Source organism: Amia ocellicauda, chromosome 16, assembly GCF_036373705.1.
Source record: "Amia ocellicauda isolate fAmiCal2 chromosome 16, fAmiCal2.hap1, whole genome shotgun sequence".
Taxonomy (NCBI): domain Eukaryota; kingdom Metazoa; phylum Chordata; class Actinopteri; order Amiiformes; family Amiidae; genus Amia; species Amia ocellicauda.
The window spans coordinates 17,589,156-17,613,102 of record NC_089865.1 but is presented as its reverse complement, the minus strand read 5'-3'; the positions used below and the strand labels follow the sequence as shown (position 1 = coordinate 17,613,102).

Here is a 23,947-nt window from a genome sequence, read left to right as displayed (position 1 = left end):
ATAATGTCTCCTTTCTTGGCAGTATACATGAATTGCACCCCCGCTTTATAAACCCAGGCCACAGCCCTGCCCATTTCCCAGACTTCACTCTCCCTCCCTGGGGGCCAATGGACTTTATCAACCTGCCTTGGGGCTTTACGGTCTAAAGACCTCCGCTCCTGCACAGGGGGTCTGGTGTGTCCATACTTCCCACTCCAATTTCTCACAAACTCTTCTGCTGCATCTTTTCTCGAGGTGGAATGTAATCCAAACCTGCAGGTGTAATAAATAGTTACTGTTTTCCCAGACTGTAACAAACCTATCAATAGTGGAGCCCAGGGTGCCATGCCATAATTGCTCCCAACTTCTTGTTTTGTTCATTCAACAGAGTTGAAAAAGAGCTGGAATGGGTAGTGAGGACTTGTTGAGCAGTCTAAGTTTATTTTATGTATTTATTTGAGGATATTTAGTGTGAAAGGGACACATTTTAAATATATGTATTATATTAAACCACTTTGAATTTAAATATTGATTGCAAGAGCCCCTGAAGCAATTTCAACAACTTGCTATATATTTTGTGCAGTATAGTGCAACAGCAGTAACTATGCACTGAAGACTGGAAGGTTTAGCTGTCTCTGTTTCAATTAAGACGTAATTGGATACCCCACCCTTCTTCGTTTAAGAATTTCACTGATTAGTTCAAGCATCAATCATAAGGGAGCTTTGAACAACTTAAAAGTCTGTCAGAAATATGATTTTCTTTTTGTGTGTTAACAATAACATAGTGCTTGAAATGAAAATATTGAAAGATTGTTTTAAACTCTTGATTAACACGCCATATATGCAATGCATTTTCCCTTGTTTTACAGTCATGACAACAACAAATGTCCAGATGAATGACTTAACATGCTGGATGTTGTGAATACACTTAAACTCTCCAACCTCTTATGAATGCTTGGTGCAATATATTTTGGATATTTTATTTACCTTACAATGTAGATTAGGAACCATAACATCTGTTTTCCTGCAATATATTGGACAGTGAAAGTCAATTCCTAATGAATGTACTATTTATTTAAAAGTACTTTATTTTTAGTTTTCAGTAATAACATGTCCTTGTTAATGTCAAAAAAATATTGTATTTATATTTAAATACATATTTGACCATTCAGAACAACATGTTTTGTTTCTCATACACATTTAAGTCCTGCCTTTAAAAACTGATCCATTAAATGCTTCTCTTGTCATGGCCATCGTCTTTGATTCACAAACATAATCTGAAGCTATTTTAAAAACTTGCCGGCATAGGCGTATTTAAACAAGAAGCAGAGAAACGCGTTGTCACAATCTTATCAGTAAGTCACACAGTAGGCTCTTTTGAAGATGACACCACCATAGAAACTCATAACAAGCAGCCCCAACTGTCTGCAAAATCGCACACGTGTCCCGTAAACATTATGAGGATTATTTATCTCGCTTTGCATGACAGAGAGTATTACTGTACCGTACCTGTTTTAAATAATCGGGATACTATCAGCTACTTTGCTTGTGGGAATGTAGTTTTTGCATTTAAATAATCAGGGAGATAGTCTGCTTTTGAGCAAACACAGGTGCTTTAAATGAATAATGAGATGATGATTACCGTTTACTACCTTAGTCTGTTTGCTCTTCCTATTTCCCTTATTGCTCCTATTGCTATGTCTCCATTCCTCTAGGGTGGGTCATTTACTGATGCCTTCCCTTCCAGCTTTCTTGCCCACACTAGTGGAATGATTCTTGTGTTGAGTTGTGTACCATGTGGTTAGGATATATATTATGCATTTTTATACATTTATTTTTCAGTATGAACATGGTGACGAAAATGGATGGGTTAGAGCTGAACATTGACATCTGAATATTAAAATGATTCTTGAAACCAGAGCTTGAGTGAATTTAACTTCCTGTCTTCAATGGAACAATTCAATAACTGTCTTACTGAAAATACAGTGCTGTTATCTTTTCATTTTGGCAGCTGAGCAGTATTGGTAGGATCATTGTATACGGTCTTTAAATTTGATTTCCTTATTTTGGTTTCTCAAGTGTCGGCTTCTTGTTTTGGCTAAATGAAATGCCTTTTAAAGGTAAAAGGTAAGCAATGACTACAGGATGTAACTGCTTCATCTAAAGCAACAGGAAAAGGTAACCAATATGAGTCTTTGATCTCGGTTTGAAATCCTTTTGCAAAGACAAGTGGTTCTGATTAAGCCAACATAGCTTTTCTCCAAATCAATGCCTATCATGCTCTCAGCATCAGTATCAGCACATTGTTCAAGTACCAAACAGCAGTTAAAAAAAAAGAAAAGAAATGACCATTGCAAATCATAATTCTAATTCAGACACTATCAGAATTCACATAAAACTGCAATCTGTTAAGAATGTTTATGCGTTTTAAATTACTAAGGCAATATTGTTTAAATCTATCATAATAATAATACATGAAGTTTCATGGTTTGAAAATATTAGTCCATAATTGTATTTGGTTTATTCTGATATCCTGTGATGATCTGTGATGAAAATATATGATCTCTCAAGATTCCTGCTTATTTCCCTTTAACTTATCTGCTTTGCATAATCAAGTATTTGCATTTTCCAACAGATAAAATGCTCTCAAGTCCTGGCAGTCTTTTCAAACCACCTGCCATGTGTTTTTATCAAATCTCCCCTTGCACCATGATCAGGTATAGGGTGAATACCTTTTTCCTGCCCCATCCCTCTCTCAATCTCTTCCTCAGGCTCGGTGTAGATTTGAATGATTGTCACCTTCCACCCTAGACGTGGCTCAGTATCGGTGCTTAGCATTTCACTTGCAGCTCTACTGTATAAATCAGAAAACTATTGATGAACAAATGTTGATTTGTTTGTTGTCGTCTTATTTTGTTTTATTAACACCCTCCACCCTTCATGCCAAACCTCAGGACAGTGTTTCCCCATGTTGTCCAGTGGTCCAACTGACAGCCAAGGTTTTGTGTCCTTGCAAAGTTTTCAAAAATGGTTTAAAGACAATATACATATCATTATATACAGTGTGTTTATTTGTACACAATTGATATTCTCCGAAGTCTTTCATTGCTGGCATTGAGAAACACTGTCCTAAGTCATAACCGCTGAAGGCCTGTCTTACACAGCTCATCTCTGCCATGGCTTTGTCATTCCTGCAGATTTGTTACCACTGGATTTCCTCTCCAGGGTGCTGCCTGCTGGCGGGGCCGGCTTCAGTGCAGTCAGGATGGTTCAGGAGCAGGGGGCCCGGGGCCTGCAGCTGCTGGCCCCTCATGAGGCCCTCGGCTTCCCTGCCTCGCAGCTCTTCATAAACTGTGTCTACTTCCCAGAGGAGTTCTCCATTGTCACAACCCTGAAGATATCAAGAGTCACCCCGAAGGTATAGTGCCACAGTCCAGAACAGTCTGCAAGTTGAATAATAGAAAGCACAAAACATTTAATAAAAAAATGAAAAGATTACCCCCACCACTGTGCAGAGCTGGCATAGACTACTTTGTATTACTTATTTACTTGTATTATAAGTAAAAATGTTTCCTTGCCTTTGCAGAGGAATGAATACATCTTCTCTATGGTGGAAGAAGACTCCAGCCGCCTGCTGTTGGGCCTACGCTACTCTCAGGATAAGCTGCACTTTCTGTTCTCCATCTTGGGGAAGAGGGAGCGCATCTCCTTCCGATCTATGAGGCTGGCGGACAACCAGTGGCACACCCTTGTCCTGGCAGTGTCTGGGCACTACGCTTCTCTCACTGTGGACTGCGGCATGCCTGTTGACTTGTAAGTCATTTCAGGACAGAATGTCTTTCTTACACTGACTTCAACACCGATACTGAACGACAGAAGCTGGCTTTTGGGTTGCCGAAAAACTCTGATACACATCTTTTTCCACACAGTTTATTTACAGTTCATATGAATAACTAACACGTAAAACCTGTTTGTATTATTGGTCAGCCACTGAGCTCCTGACTTTTGAATGTTTTTTTGAAATGCAGGGCCCTGGGCAAGCCGTTCCCGGCCTCTCTGAGCACTAAAGGAGCCAGATTCTACATTGGCAGTAGAAGAAGATGGAAAGGATTGTTTTCAGTAAGCTCACCTGGTTGATTCCTCACTCAAAATGCACCAGGGCCACCATTTTAAAGAAGGTTTTTATGTTTCACAAAAGCGTTGACAAAAGCGTTGTTTTTTTAATAAACAACTGATTTATAACACTTTATAGTCCTCTCTCCTGTCAGCAGGTTCCCGTGCAGACCTAATGAAACATTCTGAATATACTGGCCGCTCAGGGTACGCTCCTTCTGGCCACACACAGAGAGAGAAAGGGATAGAAAATACACTACACCCTGCAACTGACTTGTATAGACTGCTCATCAAGAACAACAAAGTTTGCAGGACAGTCACTGAAAGAATAAAATATTGTGTTTATATTATTTTGAATTTACCTTAATGTGATAAGGATTTTGACAACATGAAAGTTTAGTGACAATGATCTCTTAAAAAAAAAAACATGTACTAATGGCAGAATATAGTTGACTAAGTGACAACAGTGAAATGTAGGTTTTAATGGCTGATGGCTTGTCTTCTTTCCCAGGGGTTGTTGCGACAGCTGGTTCTGTTGCCCGGATCGGACGCTACCTCAAGAATCTGCCCTTCCTCAATCCCCCAGCTCTCTATCCTCTCTGTACCCCCCGCCCTCCTGGACCTACCAATCAAACCCTCCGGAAATGAAGTCTTAAAGTACCCATATGGTGAGTGGAACGGGAAACAAGGCAAGAAGTGAGGAAAAGGTAGAATTTCATGGCAAAGAGCAGTTTCTATGTTGTTTTAAGGCAACAGAGGTGTGGGCAGAGAAATGCTTGATAAATGGCAAATGTGTGTTACTGTGAACTGTGATACACTTTATTACGAAAAGCATTAGACATAGATTAAAAAAAAAAACAGAATTGGCTGCTATATAATGCTTTAAAGTCGAGCCTGCTATGAATGGTAGGTAGTGATTGTTATATGTTTCAGGTATATTTTTACACAACCTTTTCCTGAACATTTCTTGGAAACAGTGTACAATTTACTACCTTATGACATGGAAATAATTTGCTGGCACTTAAAACACTGCTGTCACTCCCATAAGATAACGTTAGAACTTAAAATGACATAAATTAAATATTGTTGAAATACATATATAAATATAAAATATTTTCTCACTTCTCAAGTTTGTTCTTGAGTGGTACAGTACCAGCGAGTGAATCCTATCGTTTATTTTTGAAACGGATCCTCTTGCCTTTTCCCATCTATTAGACGGAAAGATATCGAGTGCTTCTGTTTTCCGAGAAGTTTTGTTTAACCTATAAACACTCCATTGTGATGGTATGAATACCAGAGTAATCTTATGCCAGGGTTGCATCATTGGCAATATGACAGTGATTGAAAGCCATGTGTTGTGTGTGCTTCTCCATCGCCAAAGTTGAGCTTGTTTTTGGTTTCATGTTTAAAGCGTTTTGTATTCAGTGCTTCTGCTGAAAGAAGTGGTGGAACCATGCCAACAAACGGATCACAATATACTGAACCTCTGCAGCTCCTAGCCTGTTAAGAGACAGCATGGGATATATTTAGTTTAGATAGAGGAGTTAATATTGGCCAAAACTATGGTGAAAGTTACAGTTTACGTCACCCATTTATATACCTACATAGTGGCCAGGTCCCATAAGACAGTTTGGTAACAATTCCTCAAACAAACAAATCCTTATTTTTTAAATTGTGTTTTTCCAAAGATTAAGCAAAGAAAAAAGAATAGACATTTCCTTCATTCTCCGTTATATTTTTAAATGGAAATGAAAATTTGCTGCGAGGCAGATGATGAATTTTCAAGACTACAAGCACAAGTAACATTTATTCGAAAGGTATATTTTGTTACATTTTGCAACACTTGGAAAGAAAAAGACTAGGGTAGTGTCTATTTACACATAAAAGAATCGGCCAGATAAGAAGGTAACTGTTTACAAGAATGTTGAATATAATACTAATATAATACATGTAATTAAATAGTTTCTTACGATGTGCAGCCTTGAGAATCACCCATTTTAGCCACTTTGTTTCACAACAGTTTGTGTTGACTCCTGACAGGGACCTTTTAGATTGAGTTGGACTATTGTAATTTCTATGGAAAGAACACTTCAGTAACTTGCTGAAAACTGGTGATTTTCAATAGTCCTAATTGGACCAAATTAAACCTTTGACCAATTTGCAAGAGAAAACATCCTTCTACCTAGTGCAAATCCAACATTAAATATGGTATTTTTAATTTGTAACTGGTAGGAAGGTTGAAGTTTCCATTAGGTTCTGTCCTTCATTTAGTACCATCTTTTAAAAACAAGCCTTCTTGTACAAACTGTCTAGGATGCCTTGTATTTAATGGTTTAAGAGAATCCATAAATGGGGGGGGAAATAATATAATAAGCTATACTGAAAGCTTTTGTCAGAGGCTGGTGAAATTTTCTTCAACCATAAATGTAAACACATTAGTCTCCACCATGAACTGATGCCAAGCAAAACATTAGATAAGACACCTTTTTCACAAGGCCGCTTATCCCGTGAATAAGAAAGTTGCAATCTGTCACTGTAGATTTACCTCTCTGCTTATTTTAGGAAAAACATTCTTTATTGTAAATGTTTGAGTGTGGTTTGGCATGGCTTCATTATTCTGCCCTTAAACAAAAAAGTATGTTGTAACAATATTTTTTGTTTAAGTTGTGCAGTTTTAATTTGAACATTTAGCAACTTCAGCTACTTGAAATCTTGACAGCACATAAATCATGAACTTGGCCAGCCTTAATTCATTGATAAAATAGGCTGTGCATGCAGGGTGATCCCAGAAGAATAACAATGTTTATACCTTTTGTTTCAGACATGAATTAATATTTGACTTATGCTATTTAATTTAAAAATGAAGTTAGGTAATCTACCCTGGTTAAATAAAAGCAATATTTTCTGGTTAATTATGCAACCCTGCAATGACCTTCAAAGAGTTCTCTAATATATATATGTTTTTTTTTTTTAACGCTTGGTTACGAAGTCCTGTTTCCTCAGAAATGATCTGATTACACATGGGATCTTGGTACAATATTGTATGTTGATGATGTGATTACTAATTGTAACAAAGAAACTAGACAAGTCATTTTGGAGTTAGAATTATTTTGTCCAACCAATCCTATAAACAACTCGGGGAATTACCCTGGCTGAAAACAACTGACAAGCACGATGTACCTCATTTTGCAGGTCATTATAATGGAAAAATAGTTTGGCTTTACTTTTACAATGCTACCATAAACTGGTACTGGAGAATAGTTCAAATATAATCAGCAACTTATTGGGATTCAATTTTGTATGACCTGAAACCAACAAGACGGAACAGGAAAAGCTCAATACAATTCCAAATTACCTTTTTTGGGCAGCTCCAGACGCAGTGATTTCTAATACAAAAGATTCTTGTCGACCCAGTTGGGCACATTTAGAAATGCATTCCTGTAAACGTTGTCATGTTTTGGAGACCAGCACGTTTAGGTTCTGCTGTAAACACACACACATGCATTTCTGATTTTCCCTCCTCTTTACCTGCCTGACTCAAGCAGAAGCTGAACTGAGAGTCACCCTGGGCTCTCGCCCCCCCTGTACAAAGACAGAAACAGGCCAGCTGTGGTTCGACACCCTGAAGAGGGGACTCTATCTGTGTGACAGCAGGGACTGGATTGCCATGTTGCAAGGTAGGAGAGCAGTCATTTTAAAAACATGTCTAGAAATGTATTAGCAGGCTAGGAGGAGGATAAAGTAGAAAATATTGTATAAAATGTAATTCATCTCCAGACTATCTCTTGACCGCTTTTGCTTTTTTTTTAACAGCGAAAGAGAGATTGGACTATGTGGAAGATTACCAGGACCTCTATACCAACTCAGAGACTCTGGACATTGAGGTCTTTGAAATCCCATCTGTAGGACTCTTTGCAGCTACAGCCAACCGGAAGTCCAATCCCGGCTCGGCAATCTATAAGTGGACCCATGGGAAGTTCGAACCCTACCAGAACATTACCACCTACGAAGCGCTGGCCTGGAAATACTTCACTGTGGATGACAAGGTAAGCCTCTGAATTCAGTGGGAAGGACATCGCCATTACCTGATAATGGGAGTTTAAGAAAAGGTTCTCTATCTTCACTCGTATATCTTTTGTTTGCTACCTGTGATGCTTTGTTTTGATGTGTGTAATTATGTTTTATTCTCTTTACATTGTGGTTTGGCGGGGAATAAATATAGTGTGGAAGATGAATACTGACGCACAGCCCTAGGTGACAACCGTCTTCAGTTACAACAAACTAAATTGCACAAAAGCCATGAAACTCACAGTTTTTAATAGTGTAAGCGGGACGAAGACAAAAGCGAACAGACGGGAGCTCAAATGTAATCAAGCCACTTTCCAGAGAAATATGGCACATTTATTATAAACAAAATAACAGGAACAATGAACATCTCACCACTCACTCTATTTCACTTGCAACTCTGCAAAAACCTTCTACCCCCTAAAGTCACAGTCCATTTAATTTTTCATTCTCTCCAGCAGATTCCAGCATAATAACAGCTTGGTCAGTGGCACTTTCTATTCACAAAAATAAACAACTCAGTAATGAGAAATAAATCTATCACACTTCTCCCACTCTGAGAAAGTTCATAAAAAAGAACCAAAATAAATCACGATAGTCTCCCTAGCTTGGGGCAGGCTAAGTTGTGCATCTACATTATCATACAGAGATGACATCACCTTGTGAAACACACCCAGCTCCACAATTGTAAGTTTTCCACACCGCTGGGTTCATGCCCACATGTCCTGTTTTGACTTTCCCCCATTTACTGTTTTACCACCTTCTATTCTACCATTTAATTATATGAACAACACCAAAAAAGTGCTTTTCTTTAATCATCCCCTGGAAACTTTCATGGCCACTTCAAATGCACGTGTAGAGTAACCTCTATTTCCTTTTATTTGTGTTTATTTTACCTCCGCCTTTTCATTAGGTATTCTGTTTCCTGAAAATTATTTCAAGTCTTCCCCCTCGTTTAAAGAGAAGGCCCTTGTCCAATATTTACAAAGAGGTGCCCGCTTTTGATGTGGGCATGGAGGTGTTGGTTTTGAAACCGTGGAGCTTGTAGAGAGCCAGAGAGTTAAGCAGGAGTAATGGGAGGGGTAGAGGTACAATGAAGGCGAGGAGAAAGTCCCCTCCCTGCTGTCTGCGGCATGCGAGCCTTAACCCACAACAGGAAAAAGCCACAGGGTTGCAATTGATAGGAGTTTCTGAGGATAACCACAAGAAACTGAAGAACAGTAAAGCACCAGCTGGGTTGAGTGAATACTGGGGATAAGTCTGGCAGAAATGCATGGTAGCTCGGTAGACCCAGTATGAAGCACTCTTGTATGCTTGTGTGAACTCAGGACAGGTCACTCACAACAGGGCACTCAAATTGGATAAAGCCATTGAGTAACAGCCCCAATCAGTTAGATCCTCAGTTCCTGCAATTTACCCTGGAAGTGATGACTCTTTTCAGCTGACAGTCTGTATAAAGTGCTGCCACCTGTTATTTTCAATTTAGTTTTCTTGATGATTTCCTGAGTTTGTCTAATCTTCTGCAGAAATGACATTACCTCAATCCCACCATACAGGTGGGCACAACCAAAAACCAACCAGTGTTAAATTGTGACAATCAAGTGTTCTGAGAGGTTTCAGACGCCATTACTGGGTGAGAGAGGACAGAGCTCAATTGGTCATTAGACCTCTCACATCCAGGTTAGCGCTGTGATTTTGTTTCGACCCCCCAGCTTTCCAAATGGCATGGTGGAAAAAGTAGTGCTTTAAGGGTGTTTGATTCACACACCACTATTGATTCCATTACAACCATCAACTATTACAACCATTATCACCCTCAAGCTGGAGAAATCATCTTTTAATGCTTACAATACTGCTTGGGGGGCGGCACGGTGGCGCGGTGGTTAGCGCTGCTGCCTCACAGCTCCATGGTCCCGGGTTCGAGCCTGTCTGTGTGGAGTTTGCATGTTCTCCCTGTGTCTGCATGGGTTTTCTCCGGGCACTCCGGTTTCCTCCCACCGTCCAAAGATAGGTTGATTGGTCTCTCTAAATTGCCCTGTGTGTGTGTGTGTGTTGCCCAGCGGTGGTTGCATCCCATCCTGGGTATATTCCTGCCTTGTGACCCTCACCATGATGAGTGGTTTCAAAAATGGATGGATGGATGAATACTGCTTGAAGAGGGATATTTAAATATGGTCATGTTATTGGCCTCTTTATACAACCCAGCAGTGGGAAACTACAAAACGATAGTTTGGAAGAATATAAAAAAATATACATCTCACAAATTCCATAATACTATTCTGTTACGGCACGTTTCATGGTCAATTATGATAATCAAATAGAACATGCCAATCATATATTGACTTTGTGACTGACTGATTTATCATCAAAGCTAAAATTAGACTTCTTCTTTTTCTCATTTGTACCTTGTTATTTCAATAGGTGTGGATAAATCACAGACCTCTGAACAAAGACGTTCTATTGTATGATATTTCAATGGCTGACCTTTGGGAAATACTTTCCATTAACAGAAATGAGAATCTTTGATGTGGTTGGAGGGAGTGGGGGGAGGTGACACAACATGCATGTGTAAAAGTCATAAATCACATGCTGAATCACAGAAATGAATTACAATTTTTCCTTTATTTTTTCCATGTCTATAAATTATTTGTCCCCCCTGCACCCCCACAATGCATGTTATTTAATTACAGTAGCTACCTATATATGTTAAGAGCTGGCAGGCCTTTTAGTTCCGTACAATGTTGTGTCTGTGGGATAATCATCTTTATTATTTTTTAAAGATTTTAGACATATAATACAGTGGTTTAGGATTTCAGTCTCAATCTGACTTCCTTGGTAATCCATTTATCTTTAAATAGCTCAGTTAAAGCAACACAATCTGACTTCTGAGACCCAGTTATCCTCACACAGTTGTTACTCCTGTGAGTTTCATATCATTCAATCACTGCCCTCTGGCTTCTAAAGGTGGAATGACTGCAGTGGTTTGGGAAGTAGAAATACAGCTCTGACCACTGCAAAATTATCAGTTTCTCTGGTTTTACTATTTATAGGTATGTGTTTGGGTAAAATGAACAATTTTGTTTTATTCTATAAACTACTGACAACATTTCTCCCAAATTCAAAATAAACATATGAATGGAATGGAATAGAATGGCTGCCATACATGTAGAGATGCTGATTTAAGAAAAAATTGCAGTGGTCTCTTAATTTTTTCCAGAGCTGTATATAGCCAAAAAACTTAAATGCAATACAACTGTTACATCTCCCATCACGAACAAGTGCACAATATGTAACTACTTATATGTAAAGAGAGCAAAATCAAATTGATGGATCTTTCTGTTACCATGGCAAAGAGAAATAATTAGGCAGAAGCACCAAAACACTGTGCATCTATTCTGAAATTGAAAAATCACACACTGATTTGTATAAGTTTGTATCAGATTGTTTAATACACAATTTAGTTTAGGAGAGGTGAACAAACAGCTGCCGCTGTGATTACTTAAATTGTAAAGAGCTGGACTAGTCACTTACTTTGGCCTGGTTTCTCAGGTATAATCAGCATTGAATGTAAAGCAGTATTGATAATAATAATAATAGAAAGGGTTTTACATTAAGATAGACATGAGTGGATGAGGTGCTTAAATCATATACATAAAATTGCTTAATTTAAATGTACACAAAACAGGGGTTTCAATATAGGTGCACAGTAGTGCTCTGAACTTGCTTCTATAAGTAGACACATATATATTTATTTATTCATTTTGCCTTAGATATTTTTAGTGGTTGCCAACTTTGAAAAGAACGAAAGAAACCAGGAGCATTCAGTGATCTACAAATGGAGCCACAGGAAGCTGAAGTTCGTGCTCTACCAGACCCTGGAGACCCACAGCGCCAGAGACTGGGAGGCCTTTCACATTGCTGGCGAGACGTTCCTTGTTGTGGCCAATCACAGGCAAGGTACTGAGTCCTGTCATTATACCAGACATGCAGGCCTTGGAAAAGCTGTAATCAAAGCCACTCAAGAACAGGCTGCTATTTACTAGAATAAATACCTGAATCACAAAGAACTGAGCGAAATTCTAAACGAAAAACCTTTTTTTAAACGTGTGTGGGTGTGTGGGTGTGTGGGTGTGTGTGGGGGGGATTGACAGGGAGGGAGCTGTCAAACCAAGGCTGAGGAATGTAAATGAGGGAGAAAGGCCAACACTGCCTATGCTTTTAAGAATCACAGTTCCCTATAAAAAGTACACTGATACATTTAGTTGTGAAGTATACAATATGATTGAATTGTTTGAAAAATCCCATTAGTGTGAATAATGTCATCTGGCCATTTTGATATAGTTGGGAACAAAATGGAAAGCCCTGTTCCACATAAAGAGTGTTTCATTATGCTGGCAAACTCTGATTCAGATTAATGATCATTGCAGTAAATGGAATAAAATTGTAATGGAAAAATTCATCCATACATGTCACAGTAACAAAGTTTGGTGAAAATCTTTAAAATGTGTCTTTAATATATGATCAATATTAACTTGCTTTTAAAGTAAGCTATTGCATTGCATTTGCCTCCTTTTGAAAGCCGGGTGCCTGAAAGGTACTGTCAGCCAAAACATACATTCCGCAAAGCTGGAAATCACACTTCCCCGTTTAATTTATGCAACCACTCTGAACTGCTCATTTTCTGGCAATTACATTTGGATAACTTTATGTAAGGGTATATCAGCTCACATTTAATAATAATAATATTAGGATAATCTACACAGATAGATCAAACAATGCACAGCACAGGATAAAAGACAGGTTCAACATGAAACAAGGAAGTGTATATGTTATATAATGCACTCTTCAAAAACATTTGCACGGATGGATAAACAACAAAGATTTTGAAAACCTGCGTCTCAGAACAAGGAGCAATATACACAGCTCTGAGAGAAGGGCCAGTTTGGTTTGTGGTACCTAATACACCAACAGAAGCAAGATTCTTACCATTACTAGTCTGCACCATTTGTATAGTGCACATTTGTTTTTAACCTCTCGACAGCGCCCATGTGTGCATCTCTCTCCTGCTGCCTCTGAAGTTAGGAAAAGTGTCTTTCTGTTGATCAAAGAGCCCAGGGAACATAAAGAGCTTTTCGTGGGCTCTTACAGCCCAGGAGCGCAGTCGGTACACCTGCAGAGCCTGGCAAAGAGCCAGGAGGTCCCAAAACCTGTCCAGACAGCTACCTGCACAGACAGCCTGGGAACCACGGCTGAGACCGACTGGGGTGGGGGGGGGTGTGCGAGAAAGAGAGAGAGAGGGAGATGCAACAAAAGCTTGAGGATACGCGGCCGGCTTACAAGATGATGAAAGCCATTTCTAAAACAAGGCCACTCTTATTTGAGGTGTGCACTGAAATAATGCATCTAATTTCTTTCTTCTTTTTTTTTTTAAGGACATTTGGAGATGAAAGGCAAAAGAGTGTATTTTCCCTGTTTATGTACAACTTGTATTTACACTAAATATCATCGCTGAAGGGATTTGAGGGACATTTATTTGTGTAAAAAAGAGATGTAGACAACCATATTATTATTTTCCTTTTCTCTCATTATGAGTGACTATTTCAAAGTAGGTTCATTGATATACACCGATTAGCCATAACATTATGAGCACTGACAGGTGAAGTGAATAACACTAATCTCGTTATCATGGCACCTGTCAGTGGGTGGGATATATTAGGCAGCAAGTGAACATTTGATGACTGGGTCAGAACATCTCCAAAACTGCAGCTCTTGTGGGGTGTTCCTGGTCTGCAGTTGTCAGTATCTATCAAAAGTGGTCCAAGGAAGGAAAAGCGGTGAACCGTCGACAGGGTCATGCACGTGGGGAGCGAAGGCTGGCCCATGTGGTCCAATCCAACAGACGAGCTACTGTAGCTCAAATATGGGGCTGCGTAGCCACAGACCAGTCAGGGTGCCCATGCTGACCCCTGTCCACTGCTGAAAGCACCTACAATGGGCAGGTGAGCATCAGAACTGGACCACGGAGCAATGGAGGAAGGTGGCCTGGTCTGATGAATCGCGAGTTCAAGGTGTTGACTTGGCCTCCAAATTCCCCAGTTCTCAATCCAATCGAGCATCTGTGGGATGTGCTGGACAAACAAGTCCGATCCATGGAGGCCCCACCTCGCAACTTACAGGACTTAAAGGATCTGCTGCTAACGTCTTGGTGCCAGATACCACAGCACACCTTCAGAGGTCTAGTGGAGTTCATGCCTCAATGGGTCAGGGCTGTTTTGGTGGCAAAAGGGGGACCTACACAATATTAGGCAGATGGTCATAATGTTATGGCTGATAGGTGTATATATATACGGTAGAATTTGCCTCATAACCTTTGCCAAAACCCTTGATTAACAAGATGACCGTTGAAAATGACCCTTGGTTTATTGTACGTCATATTTTTCAATGACTAGTTTGACAGCTACACTTTTTGCTTTCCTCACAGAGAACAATCACAACATCCTGAGTGTTGTGTACAAGTGGAACCCAGATACCCGGTTCTTCGAGGCCAACCAAAGCATCCCTACCTCTGGGGCCTACGACTGGGAGTTTTTCACCGTGGGGCCGTACTCTTTCCTGGTTGTGGCCAATACCTTCAATGGGGTATCCACTCGCATCGATTCTAGCATTTACATCTGGTTTGATGGAAAGTTCCAGCCTTTTCAGTCCATTACAGTGAGTCTGTTTAGTTTTTATTCCTTTGTTGTTTTTTTTTCTTTAAAAGGAAAAATAAACAAACCCACAATATTCACAACGGCATTCACAAAAACTCACAACTTTGCATGAATCCAAAGGGACTTAACCCAGGATGCTGGAGTTAAACAAAGCTGCCCATATATCTTACATGGAATTAATTTCTACAATATTCTGCAATCCTGACCTCTGACGTGCACAGTGAGTTCTCTCTGTTAGCTATTGCATTACTTCAGCTTGTTCTGGTACAAAGACATGGCTCTGTGCAATTACTAATACAACAAATATTCTCACATATAAGAAACATAAGAAACTTTACAAATGAGAGGAGGCTATTTGACACCTCATACACATTTAGTGTCCATTAAGTTATCCAAGATGAACGTCCAGTCTATTTTTGAATGTTCCCAAATAGTGAGCTTCAACCACTATACACATAGACAACAAATGCAATATATTGGCTATATTTTAAGTATATTTTTTGTTCTTTTGTTTGAGTATCTTATGAAGTATGTCATTTCTCCCAGAGCGACAGCTGAAGAACTAAAACAATTAAAGAATATCCAAAATATTTGTGAATAAAATACAATAGTCTAATTCCAAGCATCTTCATCCCTCCTGTAGCTTTTGATCAAACTCTAATATCACCCTTCATTATTTGGTGAACTTTGTTTTGACAAAGAAATAATACCAAATTCCATAATTACTGCTTTGATAAGTCATAGATTTAGGATGTCTTATCCTTAGGTATTTCTGCACTATTACTTTCTAGATACATATGACTAGAGTGTTGGAAATAGCTTCAGATGTTCTGCTTTTGTTTATTTCTTACCTTAATTAAAATTAATATTTGTAAAAGTCAAATCTGATTGGATTGGTATAGTAGTTTATTTGTATACATTCAAAGCTATGTGGTTCTCATAGTAAGGTTTCAATAGATGTTCTATTAGTTCTATTATCACTGAGAACTAAATACTTGTAATACTTGTATTATCAATATCAATATTTTAAAAAATAAAACTTAAACATTTTTGACATCAATAGAAATATGATTAGACTACCGAGAATTGAATTGCGATTTTTGTTTTTCATTTAAAAACATAAAATATTCCAAAGTAACAGTGTAAGACCGGGGGGAAAAGTGACAGTTGAAAAAGAAGGCTCAAAATGTAAGAGAACAGAAGGCGAGTACATTTAATAACAACTTAAAAGCAAAACCATAAATCATAAATCCATGTTTTCGCTTGAACAGGAAAGTCCACATTTCAACTCTGCTCCTATGTAATGGAAAGTTGTTGTTTGATTAGATTTTAATAAATCTCTGGAATGACAGGCAGCAGACATTATTTAAGAAATACACCACTGAAAGGCAGTTGTTTGACATACTGTGTGAGTGAGTAGATATGGTACTGCTAAAGACGGCAAACAGGAGTCCCCAGTGTTTTTCTGTTGGTTTGTTTTTTTAAATTTCTAATTTGTTTGAAGAAGGCAATACGAGGCACAAAAACACTGCGGTTGTCAGCATGTCATCCAAAGCTATTTTAATGTACTGTAACTTTTCCAGGCCTTGGCTTTCAAGTTAAACATCGTTTAGCCCTGAAAACTGACCAGTTTAAACCTAATAATAATTCAAATTATAGACAGAATAAGGTTTATTTCTGCAGAATGGCATTTATTGATTAGAGTTAGATTAAAAAAGAGGAGATTAATGTAAGCTTGCAATTGTTATTTATTTATTTGTTTTATGCCCTCCTAACTTGGGATTGCTTGTTGTTAATCATCTTGGTTTACGACTATGCTCCTTGAACAAACATGGGTATATTTTGCATGATGACAAGCAAAATGAATCAATACTGTCTAAAGGAGTATTTATCCAACAGTGGGCAGCCATTTTAACCTGGAAAAAGATTATTTTAAAAAACGACAAGAAAGTGTCCTTATGTTTTGCAGTCACATTCAAATGAATATCACTTTTGATTTTGTCCAGAAAACAGATCAAATAGTGGTTACATTCAAATGTTCCAAGGAGAATAAATGGTAATACAAAAATGTATTATGAACTTATTTATTAATTTTATTTATATATTAGTTTTGAAATATATATATATATATATATATATTTAATTCCACGTATCATTCTTTACAGTCCAAATACAAATTCAATGTTGCCTTCAATGTTTATCAGAAGATATCCCCAAATAGTGTACATCAGCAGTTGCTACAGGCAGAATGCCAAACATAAATGTGCATCAGAGAGATTTGTGTGTATATGATTTATTTTCTTTCAAAAAACATTAATCTTTTAATAATTATTTTGTGTATGTTTGTTATATGCATTATGCTTACTTCAAGCATGTAATCTGTTCAACATAAATATATCTACTGTTTACAAGGTAGATGCTTTGTAATTAATGGGCTATAATTCACAGAAAAGCAAAGAAAGTAAAATTGATATGAGGCAAGGGAAAGTAAATAAATGAGATTACTGTAACCCTGTTTCCCATGAGCAATATATGAAGGCTCACTAAATCGAAACAACTGTATTACTATGTCTTCTGTACTCAAAACAGATGCTGAGCTGGGATAAAATAGTGAAACAATTGTTTTAGAGATTGGCGATGTAATAAACTTATTTTATTGCCTTATATCTCATTTCATGGTAAAGAATGACTCGACAAAACAATGTTCTAACTCGCTTGAGTCAACACTCTTAAAATATAGCGACAGCCTCTGTAAGTACTCACTCACTGAAATGGATACAGCGTGACATTTGTAGACTGCAAAACCAACGTGTCTCAATACAAAAAAGTAATGCGAAAATCAGGCACAGCATTAGCAAATGTAACAAATGAAATATGACAAATGGCTGTTCAAAATATTGAATTGGATGTAGGTTCACCCCTGGCCTTAAAAAAAAAAAAAAAAAACTGTAATCTTTTTGATAGATTGCCTGGGGGATACAGGGCTATTCACAATGAAGCACGGTTTCTAGTAGAGCAAGCGAAGTTGGTCTCTTTGGTCTCTTTATCCCAGAGGTGTTGAAGAGGATCCTATAGGAGTGAGATCGGGACTTTGAGTAGGCCGTGCTATTCTCCATCAGCCACCGTGCTATATGCCCAGCTTTGACATTTCGTAGAGTGTTTGGCAGATGTATATGTTAACACCCTAAACCTGCAGCGGTGCTGGCAGTAGTCAGAAATCCTAATCATAGTAAATGATCTCTAGTATGGCTTCTGTTACTTACTGCTTTTCAGAAAGGAGGCCAAGGAAGACCAAGTTTTGTCCTTTTCAAAGATCACATGACAATTTTTGTGCTCAGTATATATGCGTTGGGTAGCTGGTATTCAATCATGGTAAGATACCCTCAGGCATTGAAAGCAAGTCCTGAAGGTAATCATTAGTTGGATTATTTGGTGGATAATGAAGTAGAACTGCCAATTTGTCTTAAGTATCTATCTGCCAATTAGCTTCTCACCCAGGAGTGCAATTGGGACATCTTTCGGGGGGCACACCAAAAATGCAGAGACAACTGTACTTTGTAATGTTTTAATTTTTTAAATAAATTCTAAACGTTTGTGTATCTTTTTGAGCTACAGGGCTTTTTTTAAGTCACTAATGTGTTCCTGTTGATTTTATAATTTATTTTAATTTGTTGCATGTGGGTTGTAACTACTTAACGTGACAGGTCTTCATTTAGGAATGAGGAATTTTTGTGGCGAATTAAAAAGTGAGATGAGTTCAAGCTCAATTACTTTAAGAAGTAGCCTGACGGACAGAAGGGAAAAACACTGGCAAACACATTTACTTATTCACAAAATATGTATTCATTGGGTACATCTATACATAGTTTTAAACAATTAACATCTGTTTCATAGAACATGGACCCCCCCAAATACAGGGCATTTACTCTCAAGGTTATATTATCTTAACTCTATATATAGAGACGATGACACATTTTCTTTAACTGTTTTTGTTTTTCCAGGAAGGGCACAGGTGGTTTTAATGTATGGTGTTGTGTGTTGCTTCTGGGAAAACTCCATAAAAAAGAAAAGAGAAAACAAAAAGGGAAATACTGTACCTCTTTTGTTGCAGTTCTTTGAATATTATTTATGCAGAACGTTAAGGTACAGGAAACAAGTTTTTGCACCAGTTTAATATTTTAAGAGAACATGGAGGCAAATATAACCCCTCTTCATTTGACTAGCATTCATTTCTGATTCTCCAAAGTAGTGTGTGTATCTTTGGACTCCCCCTCCAAACTTTAAAACATTATAAACACACACACACTTTTAAATAGAAACTCTACTTCTATTGCACAGCAGTACATTAATTTACAATAGCAACGTACTAAACTGGGTGTTTGATAGCTGTCCGTGAAAATAAATTGCAATCGCTCACTCCAGATGGCATCAAGCCAGATCTGACATATCGTACTGATAATGTCTCGCCTAAGTCTCAGATTTGGTTTGTGTCATTATAGGCTATTTTAACAGACATACCCCATCAAATCTGAGATCTTCATATTCAGTGTTGAAAAGAGGGCATGAAGGAACAAGTGGCACCATAAAATCCATAGAGCAAAGCATGTATCGCACACGTTCACAGTGAGAAACTGTTACTTCAGGGTCCATAGTTACATGATTTTTGTAGATAACAACTTGAGTCATTTTCAAAAACAAAACTTAGTGAATGCTCTTAAGATTCTGGCTATTTTTTTATGATGCTAAAATGTTATTTTTCTATACCTGTGTTTCAGTTGTGAAAACAAGTTGGAAAGGTGTATCACTTATTCAATACTTAGAATAATAAAGAAAATGATCTTTTGGATTTTCAAGGAAGCAACATGTTGATATAAGTCTTCTCTACCTGCCACCTATTTTAATAAACCTTCCCAACATATAATGCACAGATCACTGGAGTAAATAAGTGCAAAATGTAACTGACACAGCCCCCTCATGGTTCTGTATAGAATACCCCCTCAAACATTTAATTTAAAAATATAGATGCTGATCAAATATTTTCCAGCTGTGTGTGTGTGTGTGTGTGTGTGTGTGTGTGTGTGTGTGTGTGTGTGTGCATATATATGCATGCTGACAACACAAGTCTTATAGGATGTCTTCACCTTGAGAGCAGTACAGTACAATAATACATAGTCAAATCCACTGGCAGAAAATGTATCACTGGAGTGATTAAAATAATTTCCCATATCTGTATCTCGGTGCACCACATTGAGAAAATCTTGCTATATACCCATAGCATAAATGTTTCAATTCAGTTAGTCATAACTCCCACTTAATTGATACAATTCTAATAAGAGCACCACATTGTGAACATTATTAAATCAAAAATATAGTTTGAGGGCATTACCGTACATTTTCAGACTTCCCAGAAATGACAAACTGTCAGACAAGTGCAATCAAAAGAAGATTAAGTTGAACATACCCATCTCCCAGTGTTATTTATTCAGATTTAGAAATCTCCCACTTGGCTGCCTTCCAAAAGCAGATGCACCTTGAGTCGAAAAAAAACACTTCATTTAAAATTAGAAGGATGTGTCAATACAAATCTCAAAATAAAATTGTGAAAGCTATAATTAATGAGAGAATACACATTTAATCACTTATCCTGCATACATATCAACAAACACAGCTTTGCAAGCAGAAAACCACAAAGCCATTAAAAACCATACTCTGGTCTATATGGGGAATTCCACGCCTGTGAAATGATTGCAGATCAGGGGGTACAATATAATTGTATTCTGGTTCATGCTGCCAGTCATCTAATGCTAAGCTATTGTACATTGTTATTCTGTTGTTGATTTACCCATAAGAGTCCCATTCTTCTTCTCTTGCACAGACCTATGGAGCGACTGACTGGGAGGTGTTCCACATTGGGGACCGGGTCTTCCTCGCTGTGGCCAACAGTCAGAAGTACGACGAGACCGGATCTAGCTCCTACGCCATTAACTCTACAATCTATGAGCTCAATGTCACTGCACAGATGTTTTTCAAGTTTCAGGACATCATGACCTACAGGTACAATCGGAGCGGAGTTCTCTGGTATAAGAAAAGACTAGATGTATCTATCTGTGTGCATTTAATAGGAGGCAGATCAATTTTATAGCAATATGAACTTCAGGTATCGTAAATCAATTTACAAAGCCACAGAGAATCCATGCCACCAATAGGTCAAGTACCTTGGTAAAAATAAACTAATAAATATTAAGGCCCACTTTTACAAGATCTGGACAGAATATGCTGGGCAACATTTGACAAGTCTGTGGGTTCTGTATTTTTATAAATATAGATTTCAATTACATTTGTTTTAGATTTAATTATAATTTAATTTAATCTTATACCAATGCAGGTTTTAAACCAAAAATCTAATTCAAACCAAAAAGGTTGTATGTGCATGCTAAAATCGGTAGATAAGTGATTTTTATATTAACTTAATGAATTTAAGATGATTCTATATATCATTTAAACTACCACAACTGAAACCAAAGCCCTGTTGAAATAAGTTGCGTATTCACTTTTCATAAATGTGTTTACAAAAAATAAATCTCATGTCAAACATGCATCATAAAATTTTTAAATTATCAAAACAAATAACACATTTGCCAGAACAGGGTAATAAATGTCAACCACGCTTACCATTAAAAATAAATCTATAATAAATCATGTTAAATATGTAGCTTCGATCAGTCTGTTAATGAACCCAGGGGTCATTTCAGTCTCCGCTCCTGTGTTGTTCACTTCCTGATAACCTTTGAAGTAGAGAAGTTGTAACAACTTGAATATCATTCTGCCGTTAAAAACGTATTACAAATTTGTGTGAATATAGTAGCAAGAAAGCATATTTAACTCCTCTTTCTTTTTCTTGCTTTAATTAGTGCTGTTGATTGGGAATTTTTTACACTGGGAGAAGACAAGTTCTTGATTGTTGCAAATTCATTCAATGGGAAATCCTTCTCTGTAGACAGTGTTATATACAGGTGAGAAATATGTTTGGTAATGTTGGTGCTTTTGTACTGGAACATTTTACTGCCTAAAAAGCTAAGAATTAGAGGCATATTTAATGTTTGGGTATTTTAATCTGTTCTGGTTATTGAGTCTGTGCAATCATGTAAATATTTTTAAAATCTCACTTATTTAGTCTCAGTTTTCACAGTATTCACCAGATAGAATAAGTGTACAAAAAGGAACACAAGCATACCCTAAACATACTTAAAACACTTATGTTTATCATACAAGTACATACTGTAGTTAATGGTAATGCTAATTAGTAACAGCTCGTGGAAAGTGGCCTATAAATAATGTATACATGTTTCATATATCCATCAATGGCAGCAATAGGTACTTGCTTATCAGGTTAACAAATACTAATTGGTGCCACCTAGTACATAGATTCAATATAAAGCTATTTTCTGAGTCTCAAATTTTTTTTTTCCATTAGTCAATTGTGTGTTTAATGTGTTATTTAGAATATCATGGTTAGCTCTAAGAGATCACCCCTTAATCCTTCAGCAATTGGCAATCAATTAAGCAATTCACTCGGTCAATTAAGGGAACTCTGCTCCAGGACAGCTGAAGGGTATTTATTTGTTCATTCCAAATGATCTCTAAATAACTGCAATCAGCAAAACAATCAAACAGAATATGCTGATTTCCTGTCTGGATTTAATGATGATCTAAAAATCAAAAGACCCTGCTTTAGATGACATTTACCACTGCCCCCAATACGAATTTGTTCCTGAAAGAATGAATCTGAGCTAAAGACACCGGGGTCCTTTTCTTGACAGGTGGCAGGGCTATGAGGGCTTTGTTCCAGTACACAGACTTCCAACTTTCGGGTGTGCGGATTGGGAGCACTTTAGTTCCACAGAGGGCTCCTACCTCATATATTCGAGTGCGAAAGAGCCGCGGTCAAAGGTCCTGAAGATGAAAACCTACTAAAGTGCACGAGCCGTACGTCCAGCACAAGACCAGAGGTAATGCTGCCGTACGGAAGCTTTGTGATTCAATAATGACAGAAAGAAGTGTGAAGTAAATGGTTTACCCTTTTACACACTATGGGAGTCCACTGGGCTGGGTAACCTGGTCAGATTAAAGGAGAGAATTCCTATTGATGCTGAGTACAAAGACTATGATATTTCAAACCTCAAAACAGATACACAAACTATGGTAATCAAAGAAGTCAGATTCTTCATGGGAAATAAGGAACAGGAGAGAAGCATTGCCTCACTCTATGGACAAAAGACTTATGACTTTCAACTGCAGCTCAATTCATTGCCAATGTATTGGAGATCTGTGGCTGAGAAAAAGCCACAACTGTGAACTCAGGGATGGGAACCAATGGCAAACTCAACTGTCAACGTTGAAGGTTCTTTTATGCGTATAAATGCAGTGGACATTGTCCTACAAGACTACATTGCATTTGGAGAGCTTTGTTTGAATTTTTTCTTTTTTTTTAACTTCTTCTTTTGGTTTGTATGTGTAAAAAAATATCTAGTAATGATCATTCAAATATATGTGATGAGAACCAAATTCTAAAATCTTGCTGAAATACATGGTTTATTAATAACAATTATAATTTATTCTCAAATAAAAAAGATGGTCACAAATATCACAGTTAATGATACTGTAGAGATATACTATATGAATACACACATATATATAATTCATACACTGCAATAATATGGTTGAGATTGGCAGCTAATGAATCAACAAAGATGATACTGAAAATGCTCACTTTAGGTTACTGAATGGCTATGGCAAACTAATGGCTAGACTAAATAAAAACTTCGACCCACCTGTGAATTTATTGTAAGAAACCCCTTTCTGCTACTTATAAATCAAAATCCAGTATGTGGTTGGATCAAAGTTTTGATTTAGTCTGGTCCTAAGAGTGAAATGAACCATGGGCATAATATTTCATAGTAAGTAAGCTGTATTTTGCCAGGGTGCTGCTACATAAATAGTTTGAATTTGTATGTCTGACTTCTTTACTCCTGAAGTGTGACGTATGTGCCACAAACATTTCACAGGCCTGACAGAGCATA

At 37.6% G+C, this 23,947-nt stretch overlaps 1 protein-coding gene across 5 annotated transcripts in view; it reads left to right on the top strand.

Moving 5' to 3' along the window:
• Positions 1–23,646, top strand: part of LOC136711273 (thrombospondin-type laminin G domain and EAR repeat-containing protein) — a 43,002-nt gene extending 19,356 nt beyond the window's left edge. For 4 of the 5 annotated variants that reach the window (XM_066687408.1, XM_066687406.1, XM_066687407.1 and 1 more), the window contains 11 exons: positions 3,205–3,397; positions 3,566–3,792; positions 4,008–4,098; positions 4,604–4,760; positions 7,638–7,769; positions 7,906–8,138; positions 11,928–12,114; positions 14,639–14,868; positions 20,743–20,921; positions 21,779–21,880; positions 22,688–23,646. In XM_066687408.1, the coding sequence (XP_066543505.1) occupies positions 3,205–3,397; positions 3,566–3,792; positions 4,008–4,098; positions 4,604–4,760; positions 7,638–7,769; positions 7,906–8,138; positions 11,928–12,114; positions 14,639–14,868; positions 20,743–20,921; positions 21,779–21,880; positions 22,688–22,841 (1,885 nt within the window). In that variant the 3' untranslated portion in view covers positions 22,842–23,646. Of the gene's footprint in view, positions 1–3,176; positions 3,398–3,565; positions 3,793–4,007; positions 4,099–4,603; positions 4,761–7,637; positions 7,770–7,905; positions 8,139–11,927; positions 12,115–14,638; positions 14,869–20,742; positions 20,922–21,778; positions 21,881–22,687 lie in introns of all 5 variants that reach the window. The other variant, XM_066687409.1, reaches the window with a different exon arrangement.
• Positions 23,647–23,947: the final 301 nt, after the last annotated feature.